At 40.4% G+C, this 17,371-nt stretch overlaps 1 protein-coding gene across 1 annotated transcript in view; it reads left to right on the top strand.

Moving 5' to 3' along the window:
* The window catches only part of ABTB2 (ankyrin repeat and BTB domain containing 2), a 131,722-nt gene that overhangs the window by 69,719 nt on the left and 44,632 nt on the right, over positions 1-17,371 (top strand). The window contains exons 2-3 of the mRNA XM_052693128.1: positions 14,324-14,470; positions 17,108-17,318. Coding sequence (XP_052549088.1) covers positions 14,324-14,470; positions 17,108-17,318 — 358 coding nt within the window. The remainder of the gene's footprint in view (positions 1-14,323; positions 14,471-17,107; positions 17,319-17,371) is intronic.

Raw genomic sequence — 17,371 nt, 5'->3', positions numbered from 1 at the left:
TATAAACAACTTCTTGTACTTGGCAAATTCAATTTGTCTCAGACTGCCAGAACTATGGATAAATTTTCTACTATTTTCTAGAAGTAAATCTTTTCCTATTTTTTTCCTAAAAACAAAAACTGTTAAATTTAAAGGACCCTGATTTTGTCTCATGATTTTGGCAGATTATATGGCTTCTGCAAAACGTGGTAGCAGTATAGGGTTGGGCATTCACAGAAGCTGAAGACAAACTAAATTCAGGTTGCAGCAGTCTCACCTATCCCTTTTTGTCCCGGGTGTGTTAGGCCTGCACTGGCATTTGTGTGTTTATACAGTGCCTGTAACAATTCAGGGAATTGATGTGACTAAAGCTAAGCATCCTGAGAGAGGGAGGATAAGAAGAGAGACATCTCTGTGTTTCCTGAAGCATCTTGTGAAACAAATGCCAGTTCCGCCAAAAGCGGGTGGCAGGAACACAAAGCTCAGGGTCAGGAGAGAGAGCACTGCAGCTCCATTACTGGAGGTGGTTCAATGGAAGTTTAAAACAGTGTTAGGTGGTAATGAGAGTACCAAGCCTTCGGCTCATTTTTAATGCCGTGGCTGTCTTTGAGATGCTACCTTTTATTTGTGGCAGTCTGCATGGAATGAGTAATGCAGAGACACATGGATGCAATCTGGCCTGAAGGATGTTATAACAATGATCTTTCGTCGGGTCAGCTCTTCAGAGGGGGTTAAAGGTGATCCAGTCTCCAGACAAAGATAGCAGGTTATATGAGTGCCAGTTACCTTTGGGGTGGGTTGATGTGAGAGCTGTGATGTGAGTCTCCCATGCTGTTTGTTTGTACTGCAGATCCTGTCTTGGCTGAGAGAACAGCTGAGGGGTAAAAAGCTTGTTTTTACTGACTCCAGTGTCCAGGCACCTCATCCAAGACATAACACAGAGGCTTATGTTGCGAACACAGACATAAGGGAAGCATGGCTCTTTTCTGCTCTTGACAATTTTGGACAACTCTTGTATCTTGGAAATGAGAATAGTAGAACATATGAGAGCAGCAAGACTTTTGATGTATTTTCTGTTTCTGAAAGCTGCAGCTTTTCCCACCTGTCAGTTCAATAATGGTTTTTAAGCACAACATAATGCAGTTCTAGATGCTGCATATTTCTAAAGAAGTAGAGCTTTGGACTTGAATTCCACATAATTATTTTCTTTCTGTGTTTACCAGATTTTTGTAGACTACATGCTCACACCTGAGTGAAACACCCAGCAACATACAGATAGAGTAACAGTGAGTAGATCAGCATTCCTCCTGGCTTAACTGAGCACGGATATTTGCACATTAGTTGCTGTCAGTGCAGAGACCTCTTGACTTTATTAGGTCAAAGAAAGGTGCTAATCCATCACAGAAAATAGCTCAGCACTTGATTTATATTAATTCATCTTTGCTCTGCACAAATGCTTTGTTCCTTATCCTTCTTTGAATCTGGGCAGCCTAATATATTGGCATCTCAATCATCATTTGGCTCCCACTGAGATGAAGCAGCAGCGGTCAGGCCTGGAGGGCCGTAACAGTAGATCAGTGATTTATTAGCAAGAATAGGGCAGGAAGGTGATAAGAATGTTGAAGAAAATAGGTAGTAAGGAGACTGTAGCATTTTTCTGTTAGTATTTCACTAATTATTTTGCCCTGAACTGTAAAACAGTAAATGAATATTAAAAAATAAAAAAATAAATAATAATAATAAAAAAAAAAACCTACAAAAAAACCAGGTATATTCAAGGCCCAAAGCAGAATATAAAAAATTGATTTCTTTATCTTTGTGTCATCTTAAGCTGATCTTGAAATTAGCCCACCAGAGGTGCATCTGGAAACTGAATGAATTTGCCCAGACAGCTTCAGTGGTTACCAGACTCCATCAATATTAAGAGGCATAAGTTCAAGCTCTGCTATATCACCCTTTATTTATTATGTCACTTTTCAGGGAGTGATGTGAGGGGAAAGGAATCAAATGATACTGATTGTTAAGGGTTAGAGAGTATTATGAGTTATGCAGGATCCTGAAAAACTTAGAAAAAAATAGAATATTTTTCAGATATATGCTAAGAAATATATATGTTAAGATATATGCTAAAGCAGTGGCTCTTTGTTATTGAGCTCCTTTCCAGTGCTCTCCTATTCTTTCACCAATTCTTTCATCAAGGAATGGTTTGTTTGTTTTTTCTCTGTTCCTTTCCCACTGCTTTTCTTCCTCACATCTATTCTCAGCCTCTTTGAGTTTCCTTTGCGTTCCATTTCTTTACTCATCTCTATCTTATTTCTGCTTTGGAGAGATGAGTCTAAAACGAGATGTCAATCCACTTACACTGAGTAGCACCAAGGCTTTGGGGCCAAATGATGTGTTTTTTATTCTATTCTGTCCTTTACTCATTCCATGTCTGCATTTTTGAGTGTCCTAAATGGAATGACAGTGGATTATAGTTACAGTTTCTTTCTAGCTTCTCCTGCTTTAAAAGAACAGTCTCTTACTCAGATTGTTGCTTTACTAATTTGGTGAAAAAAGCGGAGTGCTGTTTGAGGAGAACATTCTTAGGAAGCTGAGCTTCCCCACACATGCGTCTCCCACAGTTGTAGCTTTTGCTTTTCCTCCTTGACAAATTTTAAAAGCATTCTAAGATATTTTCTTGGCAATAGTCAAAGCTATTAATGTTAGTAGAATATAGTGCTTGCATATAAACACCTGGATCCAAAACTGCTTGCTTATGTAGTATGGGATTGTTTGTATGGTATGGACCTTTGCTTTTCAAGTATTTCCATTTTGCACACCTCTGCTACACAGCAGTAGAGATGCTGCACGTTGCTGTCTAAGAGAGATTTGCATTGTGGAGCAGCATAGCCTAGCTTCAGCAGAGAAGCAACAAAATAAAGAATATCAATTTTAGCTTATGGTCTGAGGAGTACAGAAGTTTTATAGGCAGTGAAATTATTTTGTCAGTGAGATTATCAAAGTGTCTTCTGAGATGTAGTGTTCTATTACTTTCCTAAGAATTATTGGAAGGTTCTCTGTAATCTGAATGCCAGGCACTGTCACAGAATGTCTCCACAGGAATTTAGGAGCATCCCTGTTCATTGTTGGAGCACCTGTGCTAACTGAAAAAGGAAGGAGCTCTGCACAGTGAAGCATGTCTGCCTGCTAGCTGGTAGCTGCCAGTTTGTGTCCTTGCTCAGATCGTCCCTATTATTGTGGTTCTGCAAGCTATTTTATCTTACAGTGTAATTCAAGAATGCTCAACGGATTAATTTGGTTTTCCTGATTTTGCAAGGTGTGTAGAAGAATGGGCCTCACAGTCTCAGGTAACCTGTAGGCACTCCAGAGGTTGCCTCCTGCCATGTGGATCCCTCAGAATTTGCCAGCAGTGATAGGCATGGGACTGAACTGCCCTTGTGGAAAAAGCACAAGAAATGCCACTTTATTTTGCAGCTAGCAGCAGAGATTCCACAGCACTTAAAGAAAATGATTTTGGTTCTCTCTCTCATAGAAATCACTGAATTATTTTTTCTTACTGCCTGTGAGAACAGCCACTTCTGTATTGGGAATGCTGGCAGCACTCTTGCCAGAGCTGCTGTGGCACATGTGCACTCATTGTGAGAGCTGTTCAGTGTTGCTGCTTCTGGGGACACAGTCAGTGTCCTTTGATGAATGCAGTTGAGTTAAGTAATGAGAACCTGTCTTCTACTAAAAAATACTTTCCCTTTTACTTCTGCAGTAAGGCAGTTTTCCTGTTTGTTATCATCTTATCTGAAGGAGGTTGGTCACCTCTACAAATCATTTTGTTACAAGTGTCAAGAAAATAATTGCTGGCAATGGCCTGATTCTTCTCCGTGTTGCTGAATTTGACTTTTTCGGATGCTGCATGGTGTAAAATGGCACGATTGGAATTATTGTGTTCAAGTAGCTGTGGGAAGATAGCACACCGGCAGAATGAATTTTTACATGACTGAATCTGTTACAGACATGGCGCATTTTGTGTAGTAAAGATATAAACATGCATTCTCCTTATTTAAAAACATCAGGACATGGAGATTCTAAATTTCATCCTCTACGCAGATGCCATATTTAAGAAAAAAACAAAGGAACATGTGGCAGTGTTTTGAGATTCTTGAGGGAACCCCGCCCACCCCATCTGAGAACTGTAAACAGTGCTGCTATTTATGCTTATGCAAAAAAGATGCTGTTCTATAATAAAAACACAGGCAACCTGCTTTTCTTCAGAGCTATTTCAAGTTTTAAAACAATGCTGGGGATCCATTAATCTGAGCGGTTTCTAAACCGAGATCTCAATGTAAATTTCTATAAATAATACAATGGCAACAGCATTCTTTTGAAAACAAAATTCAAAGACGTACTGTTTGAGAAGTGAATACTTGCTTGGGGCAGTTATATTTAGGGCTCTAATGGAAGTGTACAAGTTATGCTTTTTATACAAACTATAAATGGCTGCAACCAAGAGACTTTGAAATGCATTTGGCATTTATACAATGTGAGATACAGGACAGAGCCTTGTAGTGGAGATATTTTCCCCCCCCTTTTTTTTCCCTGTGTGCTTTAAAACTGTCGTCGAATTCTTACGTTGTTGCTACCCCAAAGAGTACTTTCAAAAATAGGTTTTGTATCTACCCTTGTTTGTAATTGGTGCTGAGCTGTAGAAAGCTGCAAACATGGTGATGATGAATAGATGATGGATGAGCAAGAAAGAAGGATACAGGCAGCAAAATAGAGGATAGAACAGGTACTAGAAGCTGGACCAAGTGGGATACAGCAGTGAAGAAAGTCATGGATGTAGATGGTAAGAGCTGGTTCTTCAATACTACAGACAATGTGTGGAACAGTTGAACTTGAAAAGATAGAGAAGAAAATTCAGCAGCTGGTGAATAAGTACAATTCCTCAACTGCACTTCTGCTGTTGGCGTGTAGTGCTAAGCTTCTGATAATGCTAGCAAAACACTCTTAGAAAATAAGCCCTGTCTAATGGCACATGTCTAACGCAAAAATTGTTATCTGTGTGGTGGAGGTCCGTGTTTACACTTGTCCTAAAAACTTTGGCTGACCAAAGCTAATGTTGGGCAAAACTGGTTAAAAAATTGGGGTAAAAATGGCGAAATGCTTCATGCAAGTTAATGCTGATTTGACTAGTAAATTATTATAGCTGTGGTGATGACAGCATTGGAGATGAGGTATTAAGTCTGTGCTTTCCTGTCTACTTTGTTGCAAACTAGCAAAGATACCCACCCCAAGTTTTGTGTTGTCTGCTCAGTGAGTCAAACCCTGAATCCTTACCAGCTACAAGCACTGTGTGTCTGGAGTCCTGCTCACATACCCATGCCCTCTGGAGGCCAGACTTTATGGTCTTAGGACCGGGCTGTGTTCCCCTTATGTAAAATGTCAGTGTCGAACTGAGAAGCTTGCTTCAACCTGGCAAAAGTCAAAACTGATCAGATGTGCACCAAAGGACCTCTGCTGCTGACGTCTGATGGAGACAGCTCTTGACTCATGTAAAAAGTCCTGTCCTTTAGAGCAGTAGTTTGCTTACTGTTGGGTTCCTGTTTCCTCATGGCTTCTTTAAAATGCACATAGAATAAGTGGCTCTTGTATTTTAAGTCATTGACTCATATAATTGCAGTCTGAATGTTTATTAGCAAGTAACCACAGTACCTAGAATTTTATTTTAATGACATGTTTACTACAGCCAGGAGAGTCTAATGGAGGTAGACTTTAATCAAGCCATTGGCTTACATGTACAAAGAAGTTTATGGGCAGGGGCCGTGTAGAGTCATACTTTGAAAAGATGATCCTGTGTGGGCTGGTGGAGCACCAGGGCCTCCCTGTCACCACCCTGCCAGGGGAGGCCTGCTGTGCCCTGCTCACACAGCATAACGTTTCACTCTGCTCCTAGGGCACTGACATCTGCACTGTGCTCTGCTCTGGAGAAAGCATCCTCCTACTCCAGAAGGAGTGCTTGGTGCCAGTGGTAGATAGACTGGAAGGGTTATTCTGGAGGACTGTCCTGGTCAGATTATCTATCTAGATATTTCCTGAGAAAAGGAACTGGGGGTGACAGAGGATGTAAGTTTACTATCTTCCTTGTGTTTGGCAAGCACACAGATCATGTAATGTATAAATAGAAGAATTGAAGGCAAGTAAAGAGGGGTCATTATGGCATGTACAAAGAGCTTAGTCAGACCACATCTGGAGAACTGGGCATGATTCAAAGACCATATTTCAGGAAGGACAGTGAACAATAAGGAGTGGTTTAGAAGGGAGCATTGTAAGAGGATAGTGGGGCACTAGCTAGTTCCTGCAATTTTATTAGGCATAAGCTACAATCCTCCTGGTTAATCCAATTGAAGCCGTTTTTGTGGCAGAAGGAACTAAATTGGAGACATCTAAGGAATTCCAAGGTGATTGAGGAGATGATAGTTAATTCTTCTCACTGATCCTCATAGTAACGATACTAAAGGATTCAGTGTTTGAGGAGATGCCATTGTGTATATAAATATTTATATATTCTTGTTTATACCTTTCATATATTCATACAACATTTTTTTGCCATGTTTATGAATAACTGTCCCACCGTTGTATCCACACCAGAATCTATTTTGCCTTTCTTAACCTCATCATCTGGATAAAGCTTCTCTTCTTGTATCATAAGCCCCATTGATGTGGAATTACACATTGCCTTACTACTGTATTCTTTCATCTCGGTAGCTGTTGTGTCTCAGAGCACTGTGGGATTGTTGAAGGTAAAAAGGGCTACGTAAATGAAAGACGTACTGTTGCTAAGGGACCAAAAAAAAAAAAAGTCCTATTGACATGTACAGGAAATGGGGACAGTGCTGTTAAACAGCATAAAAGAGTAAAATCAGAAAGAACTGAAACAATAAAGTTGTTCTGTCAGAGTGCCCTTAACAGGAATAAAGCGATATCCCCATTTTACAGAAAAGTGAACTAGGACACGTTGGAGTTTACACAGCCAGCTAATGGTATGTCTTCTCTTCCTGTTGGACTGTGCTCATTTTTTGGCACAGCATTCTGGTTTTGTATTCCTTCTTTGGCTCAGTGTTGGCTGGTTTCATGTAGGGAAGGTCTAATGCCAAAGAGTTTCTAAACTGGGTGATTTGGACTTTTTGCAAAGATTTGGTTCTGATGCATGAGCTTTGAAAGTTGCTTCTCCTTTTGTCTCTGTTTCCCCATTGAAGAAATGGAAATGAGGATAATCACCAGCTCATAAAACCACTGATACCTTTTATCTTGCAAAGTATGCTGCTGCTGCTAACGATAAAATTTGCAATGTTTTTTGGCAGTTATTACAGTATAAACTCAGGACATATTCCCTTGAGCTCTTGTTCAATTAAGCACTTGAGTCCAAGCCAGGCTAGTGGTTGTCCAGAAGACCACAGGGATATGAAAGTGGGATTAATGACTCAATAAGTACTGACTCAGTACTAAACCCAGGCCTTTCTCCTACATTTATATTCATTTTCAGTCCTGTCTGTCACAGATGAATTCGAATGCAGTTGTTCTTATAGATACTTCCTGCCTTCTCCACTCCAGCATTCAGCCCAATTCCATCATTTTCCTAGCAAAAATGGGGCAGGTATTCATCATGTTTGTAGGTGTGGTTATGAATACACAGTTACTTAGGAGAAAAGAAACATTTAAAGGTTTGTAATACCTGTAATAATAGTCTTTTGCTCTTCCTCTGGTGGTGTACACAGAGCAGTGATTTCCTAACTCTTGTAATACTGAGAGCTCTACTGCTCTGACCTGCTTTTGGAACATGACGTACTGCAGTGCCCTGGACTGCAGCAAAGAGGTAGTGGCTTGTGAGGGTGCTTTAAAACTCTGTTTTGGGATGTTCTGGTACTTCAGTCAAGTAGTGCCTGCAGCAAGGACCAGAGTGTAGGCTTTAAGACAGCGCATCTCTAGTAACAGTCCTGATGTTCAGGCAAATAGCGAGTGGGCATATTGTGTTTCAAGCCCAATGGCTGTGTGAGGCTGTTGTACAAATTTCTGCACATTCTTCTGCCCAATCCCTAAGCTTTTGTGTTTGCCTCTTAACTGCTTGCTGCCGGTAGGGCTCATGCTGTGTATCGGGGCATATGGGGCAGCTGGGTTGGTCTCATTCCATGACTTGGTATGCCACGGTGCGCACCTGAAGTCCTGGTCCTCACAGGTGGCATCACAACTCTGAGATTTCCTTTAAGGTAAACTGATAATTATGTCTAGTTGTGTTTGTGAATAAAGACAAGGAAATATTGATTTGAAGGAGACATTGTCTTTCCAGGCACTTAGACCAAGACCGGGGAACTTGTGTTAATGGCTGTGTGAATGAATCCCTTGGATCCATCTATGAAGCAGTTAGGAAAGCAGCCCTTCAGCGGGGAGATTCAGCTCAACAGTTGCAGAATACTTAAAAATCTTCTTTCTGTGTTCTGAAGTTTTCTGTTCTTCTGCTTTTTCTCCTGTTTTCAATTCAGTATTGCTGTTTAGTGTGTATGCAGATACAAGGAACTGTTTGATTTTTCATACTGCTGACAGAGACAAACTGAAAGAGTTTCCTGCCTGCTTTATAGCAGCATATTATTTTCCTATATGTTAGCAATTATATGTATTGTTTCCTGATCACAAGTCTTTCTCACAATCCGTAGCATGACTGTACTTGATTATATAGCCTGATGTGTTTAGATTTCAGTTTGCTATATCAGGAACACTTTGGTTGCCTGTTATTTCAAGCTTTTTGTTTGTTTCTTTAGTTTTTCTCAGAATAAGCCTGTCTTATTTCATAAAGTAAGAGAGTCGATTGTAGCAGTGCATGATAGTAATTTGGCAAGGAGAAAACACAGAGTATCAGGAGTTGGCATTAATTCTAGGTGGTACTATATGCCCTAGATCTGTACTGAGTTGATTGGCAAGAGGAAACTACGTGGCATTGTGTTGCTTGGTAGAATGGGAAACAAAAAAACCGAAGAAAAGCCTTGAATGCTCCTTACCATGAAGAATGGTAGGACTTTGTGCTAGGTGACAGCCATCCTGGTGTCACGGCCAAATTCCAATGTGGGAACTGCAATCACAGTTGGGTGCATTGAAATGAGCGGGATTTGTTCAGTGTAGTCAGGTCATTGCTGTCTGCCTTCAAAATTCCAAATCACAGCTCAGCTCATTGGGAACAGTTATCATTCTCACCTCTGAGAATGTTTCTTACAGATTTTATCACAAGCCAAATGTTGCAGAAATATGTTGATGCTGAAAACTGAAGCCATATTTTTTTCCTTGTATTTAAGTTCCTAAGACGCTTCTGTGGCACAGCAGTTCTGGTCATACTGACAGCAGTTCTGATTTCATGTATGTGATTTTTTGCATTAGGGGCATTTAGAAATAGTCCGTAAGCTTTGAAGAGGAACCCAAATGTTGCAATGGCTTTCATTTCTAATTGGTTTTGTCAAATAGAAATGTCTCCTGTTTGTATTGTGGTAGCATTCAGTAAAGATCCCCACTGTTAGATGCAGTGCACACACAGTTCACAAAGAGAATGCTTGCCTGTGGAACTCACTTCTGTTCTGGCCAAAGGCAAAAATCAATGGACATCGTATTGTCTCATAGACCCTATTATGTTTACCATAGGGGGAAAAAATATGTGTACTTTTCTGGCTTGGTAGTTTGCAGTGTGAGCTCCATCCTAATTATATTTCTGATTCTTTGCCTAAGCTGTCATGAATACAGCCAGCTCCTGAGATGTTAAGTTTTACATTTCTGAAATAATGGAGTTAGTACCCTGGGCAATTTCTGTGTGGAATCCCAGACAGCAGAATTGGAGTGCTTTGCAGACAAGCCTCATTGGCCCTTTGCCACTTGTGAGTGGCCCCATCTTAACCTCCAGACATCTTGCAAGTGTTTGAAAGTCCTCAAACAGCTGACGTGTTAATCTTTAGGAAGCTGTGTCCCAGCATGAAGGATTTAGATTAAAGTAGAGAAAGCACAGGGAAAATGATTACAGCAAGGTAAAAATGATGGATAGTTTTGTTTTTTCATGAAACAAACAGCAAAGTGTGAAAATGACATGGGTACTTTAAAAGTTAATTGAAAAAAGGTTTTTAAATGTTCCAATTATAAAGGTAAAAGTGTTTGCATTTCTTTGTATTTTGATATCAAAAGAGCAAAAGTTGATGCCAGGCTCTTAATCTCCAGAGAGCATTGGGCTTGATGCAGGGCACCTTACCAAAAGTTCCTTGTTTAAGGGTTGGACCAATTGCCCAACTCGAGGAAACTAAGCAACAGTGTGTGCAGCCCTGGTCATCTCATGAGCTGTCACCTTACAGCCAAAGCTCTCAGCAGAGCTGCTGTACTTCTTAAAGTGGAAAGATGTCCAAGGATGTGAACACTCTTTTTCCCTGGACCTCGCTCAGACTTTGGAAACATTGTCAATTATTGTTAAAAAGCATCAGATTACAGACAGTAATTTCAAAATCTGTGGGCAAGCAGAATAGTTTCATTTTAAAGAACTGTTTAACTGGAATTTCACCCAGTTGTGAAGCCTTTTAAGATCACTGGCAGCAAATGCCCATGAACAGGTTTCCTATATTAACTGAGTTAGAATAAATATGCCTTTATTTCCAGCTGCTATTTCAAAGGCTATGGAAATATCAGCAGCAAATTGTTAGCCAGCTGTGCCTTCATCACAGCACTATGAACGTGCTTTCAATTGGGCTGTTATGGGGTGTTGCCTCACACCATCCTAGAGAAGTGACTTCTCAACTTATTCTGCTCTTCAGCCTTAATGTAAGCCATGCTAAGATTAATACTTCTCACTAACTTTGCTTGGGCTCAGATCCTTATTTAAAATCTTGAGTAATTAAAATTTGTAACCAGAGTGCCAGGATACAGCCAGAGAAATGTATAAAGCTCAACATAGCCCACATTAGATAATTGAAGAAGGGGGGTGTACACGTCTGAATGGCTCATTCTGCACAGTAATTAGGTGCTGTTCCACACTGTTGTTTTGTGGGGAAAAAAACATTCTTGAATGTCAGGATATAAATCAGCAGTTCTGCCATGATTTCAAACATTAAGAGTGGTTAGATATTAATTGGTATGCTTCAATTAGAGTTTTCCATATTTAGTTAGCCACGATTGAAATCAGTGTTGCTGCAAATATTTAGAAAATAAAAATAAATACAGAAATGCAAATGCCAGGTATAAATAGAAACCGTCTCTACCTTCATAATATCTTTTATCTACAAATTGTTTGGTTTCAGTGGGAGGAGAGCTGATACCACCATTTGGGGGGACAAGAAGACATTGCAATGCACTTGTTTCTACTGTCAAATAATTTTTAATACCAATTAGGAAAAAAAAAAAAAGAAAAAAGAAAAAAAAAGCTGTGTTCCTAATTATAATACCAGTAGTCCAGGCTTGACTGCAGGTGTTCTTGAGCCTGAATTTCTGATCTAAAGAATGACTGTGATGCTTTTCCAACTCTATACTTGGTGGAAATATATGGAAAGAGAAATAATCATCAGCGCACTGCAAGATGAGGGCCAGAAAGCTCTTCAGTAATAATTGTGGATTAAGTTTCTGCTTTGCTGCCTGTCCCATGTCTGCTCTTAGTCAGTCTCAATTGCAGCACTGAGATGTAATTTCCACTTCCTGGGTTTGCTCAGAACCTAATGAGACCTGCCAGACCAGGTGAGCCTTTGGGAAACCTCCTGTAAAGAGGGCCTGATTCATCCTCTACCACGATCCTGTGAAAATCCCAGGTGATGTCACAGGGCCAGAGGCTTAGTAACTTCCTTCTTTCTCTTTGGTACACTGAGGATATTCCTCAACTGTAACACAGCAGGTGAGAGCATAAATCTTGTCCACAACTATCTTGTACGAGCAATTTCTCCAAAAGTAAATAAATCATCTCTGTTTCCTCTTACCCACGGCACCTGGTGAACAAATAACCAAATAACTGAGGGTGTACTTTCACATTTGGGCCAATCTAAATCATTCTACAAATCTGTACTTTAAATTCCTTTTTAGAAAACGGAACCAACTGGAACTGGCTGGCAGGGGAAATAACACCCCATTTTTTTGCTCTGAGTGGTTTAATAATGTAACTGCCAGTTTCTGTTTTCACCTCCGTAGAATTATATGCCTCTATTTGAAACTTTTGACAAATCAGTCTATTTTTGTTCTCCCTCTGCCATAAATCCAATCCACGTGTCTTAAAACATCCTCTCATAGCTCTAACGTGGAAAAGGAAGTAGCTTAGGCTCTGTATAGGTGGCTACAGTGTAGTTAGCAAGCTCTTGTAGTTTGAATGTATCGCTTCTGCAAGCTCTTAGAGCCTTGAATTCCTAATTATTCAAGTTACAGAGGGCATTGGCAGAGTTTTTCCCATTAACTAACAGTGGTGCACAGTGAAGAAACACAACGGAATAAATCATTCCCTTATCCTCAGATTGTCCAGGAAGTTTTTGATGCAGTCCTTGGCTTTACCACCAAGCAGGATGCGAAGAGGATGTGAAAAGAATAGGAGAGATCAATTCAGCATACATTTTCAAAAGAAAACCTCAAGACAAAGAAACAAAGGTCTTGCCCAATACACTGCAGTTCAGCTGGCGAGGGCTTTGTTTGACAAGCACAGCACCTACGTGACAGGAGGTCACTGCAATATGAGCAAAGTATCTCCACATCTGAGACTTGACTGGGGTCGGAAGGTGAGACGGGAAAGAAATGAGGATTGAAGCTGAAATATACTGGTTTGGCTGTTCATGGATTGAAGTTGAAAAACCAAAAATACACGATGTGCCAGGGTAAGAGTGCAGGCAGAAGTAGCTATAAGCCCCCTTGCCTAAAATCACAGAAAATTTAGACTGAGGATATGCTACAGCTGGAGTTGTGGATTGATTCATAATTAGCAGTATGGCTGCAACTGAACACACTGTGTTACAAGAACACTGGCTGAGTTGACTGCAAAAAGCTTTTGCTCTACTATGGATGCAGTGTCATGTTGTGTCATTGGATCACACTGCAGGGTGCCTCCAGAGGAATCGTGTTCCCTCTCCCATCCTGCCATGGTCACATATCCCTGCTCCCTTTTTCCCATTAGATGTAGAGGTCACAGTCCCCCTTTCCCTCTGTGCTACACACAGCAGTTCTGTGGCCACAGGGCAAAGCAATTCAGCTCACTAATTTGAAGAAAAGCCAATCAACTAATGTTGTTTTGGTGGGTTTTTTTGCAGTACAGTAGACAATATATTTTGGATATATTTGGCTATCTGTGTGGGCGCTGACTTGCAATGTGGCTGCAGATTTGCCATGCTCGAGCAAAGATATAAGGCAGAAAGAGTGACTGGGAGAAGGAAAATGGCTGCCCGTTTTAGGGACAACTTGCAGATTAGCTTGAAACTGCCTCATAGTTTTGTTTTCAGTATCTCCAGTCATTGCTACCCTTCCCAACCTGTTCATCTAAATAATCTAATTTGTCAACAATTCAAATGAGTTGTAATGGCAGACATGGTCCAGGTAGGATGAGGTCCCAATAACATCTACACAGAACTGCTTGTAAAGCCTTAGTTCCATTCAGTTGCTGTGCATTAAATGTCTTGTATGCAAGAAGGTGAAATCCTTCAGAATGGAAGGAGTGTGTGTGCAGTGAAGGCATGGGTACAATATAACTACCTTTCTAATCTCTCTCTCTAATATAGGGTCATTTATAGAGAATATAGTCAACCTCAAAACTTGTGGGTGTAGTTTGGCAAAGCCAAAGGTTCACGCTTATAGAAACCACAGTCTGCATATTTGAAACTGCATGCAGGTTCAAAGAGCTGGCATGGCCTATGGCTTTATTTTTAGAGTTACAAAGATTACAGCTACCATTTACCCCAGATGGACTTGAGGTTATCTTCTACACCTTTTAAAATTAGGCCCTTATATCTAGCAATCTGCATGCAGCTGTTCAAAGGCAACTTGTATGTGCACGGCTGAGTTTTTATATAAACAATACGAGGGACTTCATTAAAGCTTTTCATGTAGCTTTATCTCAACTGCAGTTTCTAGTTTTTACAAGCTATAGAAACTTCCAGCCTTGCTCCCTAGATCCCAGTTGCGCAGTTTCATCCGTTTCAATGGTATTTATAGCACTACTGGATTTTGTTTGAACTGTTCTAAAGATCTCAAGTGCTCTGACTGAAGAAGGTGAAGATATGTTTGAGCTCTGCTTCACTGCTGTCGGTACGGAGACTTGCTTTTCTACTCCCAGAAGTTCACTTGTAACAGCTCTGTTTCTTACTCTCTTCCCTAGGTGTGCTGTCTCTGCCTGCTTACTTCAGCCCATACAACGACGGCGCTGTGTGCAGCGATGGACGAGCTGATGCTTACGCCCAGCTGGAACTCCGAACTTTAGAGCAGTCTCTGTTGGCAACTTGTGTTGGAAGCATCTCTGAATTGAGTAAGTTTCAGTTGTAACTGACTGTGCGTTCCTTTCCATTCCTTTCCACGAAGCAGGAGAGCCGGTCCCTCTGCTATTGAGGTCAGTGGGAGCGTTGCCACTGTTGACAGTGTGAGGAGTATTTGGCCAATGTTATGTAAGGTTTAATTGTTTTGTGGTGCGGTTTATGAAAATCAGGTTGTTTCGTTAGGCTTCTTTATATTTAATTCACCTCGGAGATTCATAAGATGTGGCTTTTCCAGCTTCTTGGTAATTAGTGGTGCTAGTACCAATAGAAGATGGATGCTTTTGCTTAGATACCTCTAGAGGCTTTCTTGTACTTTTGTGGAACATAGCAGTGGCACCTCCTTTTGTGGCAAGAAGGGTTCTCTTTTCTTATTGTTCATGCAGTGGAAATGTCAAGAGTGCAAGTTATTCAAGGAAAAGCTTTTTGGTTAATTAAAAAACAAAAAGTGGAGGGAAAAAAAAAGTTGAGAGCACTTCAGTAATAAAAACCTCTTCAAAACTTTTTTTTTAAATGCTAACCAAATGAAATGTTTCATTCCTAGACTACTCACAGAGCTCTTTTAAAGTAAACAAAAATGATTTGTGTTTTCCTAGTCTACTTCTTGCAACGTTTCTGCCGGCATCATTTTCTTAGTTTCTACCATGTGAATGCTAATGAATGTCAGGGGCTAGTAAGGAGTTTGTGGGTTTCACCATTTATTTTGCAACCTGCCTTAATTTGAGGTTTTCAAATTCCTTTAACACACCTCTATTTATCCTGAAACACAAGAGAACATTTGTAGCTCGGGTCTGTGATTGAATACAGCTTCCTCTCTCTCTTCCCCCAGCCTTGCTTTGGCCAACTTAGTCATTACACCTACTGAATGGATCTCCTGATACAGTTGCCTGCTGATATTTTTTATTTTTTTTTAAATTTTGCTGAACATTGCCAAAAAAATAAAGAGAGTGAGTGTGCAAAGGAGAAGGAACGTTATTCTGAGCTGAAAATTTGAATTCCAAATGCATTTCTTCTGTACTGTGCAGGTTTCTGTGTTAGTAGCAGTGCTAAAGCATTCACAATTTTCTTGTAAGATTAGAGTGCAAAGAGTCTGGAGCTGCTGAAGTGCAAAGGGAGAGACGTTAGAAGGTTTTGATGTTCAGAAATGGGTCCTTAAGTCTGAATGTACTATTCAATGAAGAAGTGATAAAACTGCAAGTGGAGATTTTTTTAGTATTGCATTGATCTGAACCACTGAATAAAGTTGTACAGACATACAGAACATTTGTGGTGATTACCCCCTCACCTGTGCAACACTACAATTTGATGGGTTCAGCTGGAGGTTGGTTGGCAGATTCAGGGTCTTGCTGTGATATAAAAGAACAAATGACTTCCTAAGAATTTTAGAGAGAGGTGAGAATAATTCATATTTCACATTAGTAAGTTCAAGGCATTTTCTCAGGATTTAGCTTTGAGATGGGGTAACTATTTCAGTTCCATCCTTTCCCAGTATTGTAACTGTAGGGCACAATGGAGTAACATTTCCTGTGAGAGTCGTAGGGGACTGTAAAGCAACAGAGGATTCTCTCAAGGAAAAAAAATAGACTCTAGCTATGTATAGTAATCGTTCAGACCAGTGGTATGGTAGTCACACTAGTCAAAGATGTAGTGTCTGAAGCCTTTGTTGCAAAGCTGATGTTGTTTGTAACATACCACAATAAAAGGAGAGTAAACAGGGTGTGCCCAAAGCAAATATATTGCACAAATGTCAGCTTTATGTGACTAAAGAGTTTCTACATAGCTGCTATCTTGGGGTCACTGCTCTGTGAAATTTTATAAATCTGCAGCCTTTAAGTCTTTTCCTGGTTCTCTGAAACAGAGGCAGGTTGGCTCAAATTCAAAGGCTGAGAGGACTCAGCAGCTCAGAAAACTTCTAGACAGCACTTCTTACAAGGCTCAGGGGCAAATTCATGGTACAGCTTGTGACAGTCAGCATGATATAGTTCAGCTTCTTAATAGGGGGTTCATGTCTTATTGTTCAGGAGGAAGCTGCAGGTAGAGTGAGGAGGAGAGAATCAGACTCCTAAAAGAAGAGGTTTCTCTATGAATGTATCGTTAATTTGTCACCAGTGCCTGAACCTCAGAGCCCAGCTGAAAGAAACAGGATTAATCTCCTAACATAAAATAGTGATTGTGGAGATTAGAAAAAAAAGAATTTGTACTGGTAATGCTGGCTTTGCCATGTGTAAGCTATGCTTATGGTAATAAGCAATAATGATTTTACAGAAATATAAACAGGCTTTGTGGGCAGGCAAGAAACTTTTTTTTACATGTTGGGGAAAAGGAGAAAGCATTAAAGCAGGATGGAAAAATCAGTGGAAGGCTATTATTCTGAATGCATGGTGTCTGAAAGGAGTTTCATTTTCTATTTCCTAACTCATAGATTTTTGTTTGAAAGAAAGCTAAATTCCTTTTAGAGCAAACTGCAAGAAGCGGCATCTTGGGGGCAATTTTTGGCTTAGTGCAATAAAAAGAATTTTTTACATAAAGGGCATTTCTCTCAGCAGTGAGAGATTCGATTTAGCTGAAAGAGTGTATTAAAGGAGCAGTGTGAATGAATAAAAGAGACTTTTGCACTCTTTCTCTTTTTGCAGGTGACTTGGTATCCCGGGCAATGCACCACATGCAGTGCTTGAACACCATTCGCCCAGGCATGAGCCCCATTCGGCAAACTCGGCAGCAGCAACCCATCTCTTGGTCCCCTGATGCTCTCCACACTCTCTACTACTTCCTACGTTGTCCTCAAATGGAGTCTATGGAGAATCCCAACCTCGATCCTCCAAGAATGACCCTGAACAATGAACGGTATGTAGGCTGGTGAATTGTTAATAGATGGGGAGCTAGGCTAAGAAGGTCTC

Source organism: Tympanuchus pallidicinctus, unplaced genomic scaffold, assembly GCF_026119805.1.
Source record: "Tympanuchus pallidicinctus isolate F22 unplaced genomic scaffold, pur_lepc_1.0 scaffold3, whole genome shotgun sequence".
NCBI lineage: Eukaryota > Metazoa > Chordata > Aves > Galliformes > Phasianidae > Tympanuchus > Tympanuchus pallidicinctus.
Note: the sequence above shows the minus strand (reverse complement) of the source record. Positions and strands in the feature narration are given on the sequence as shown.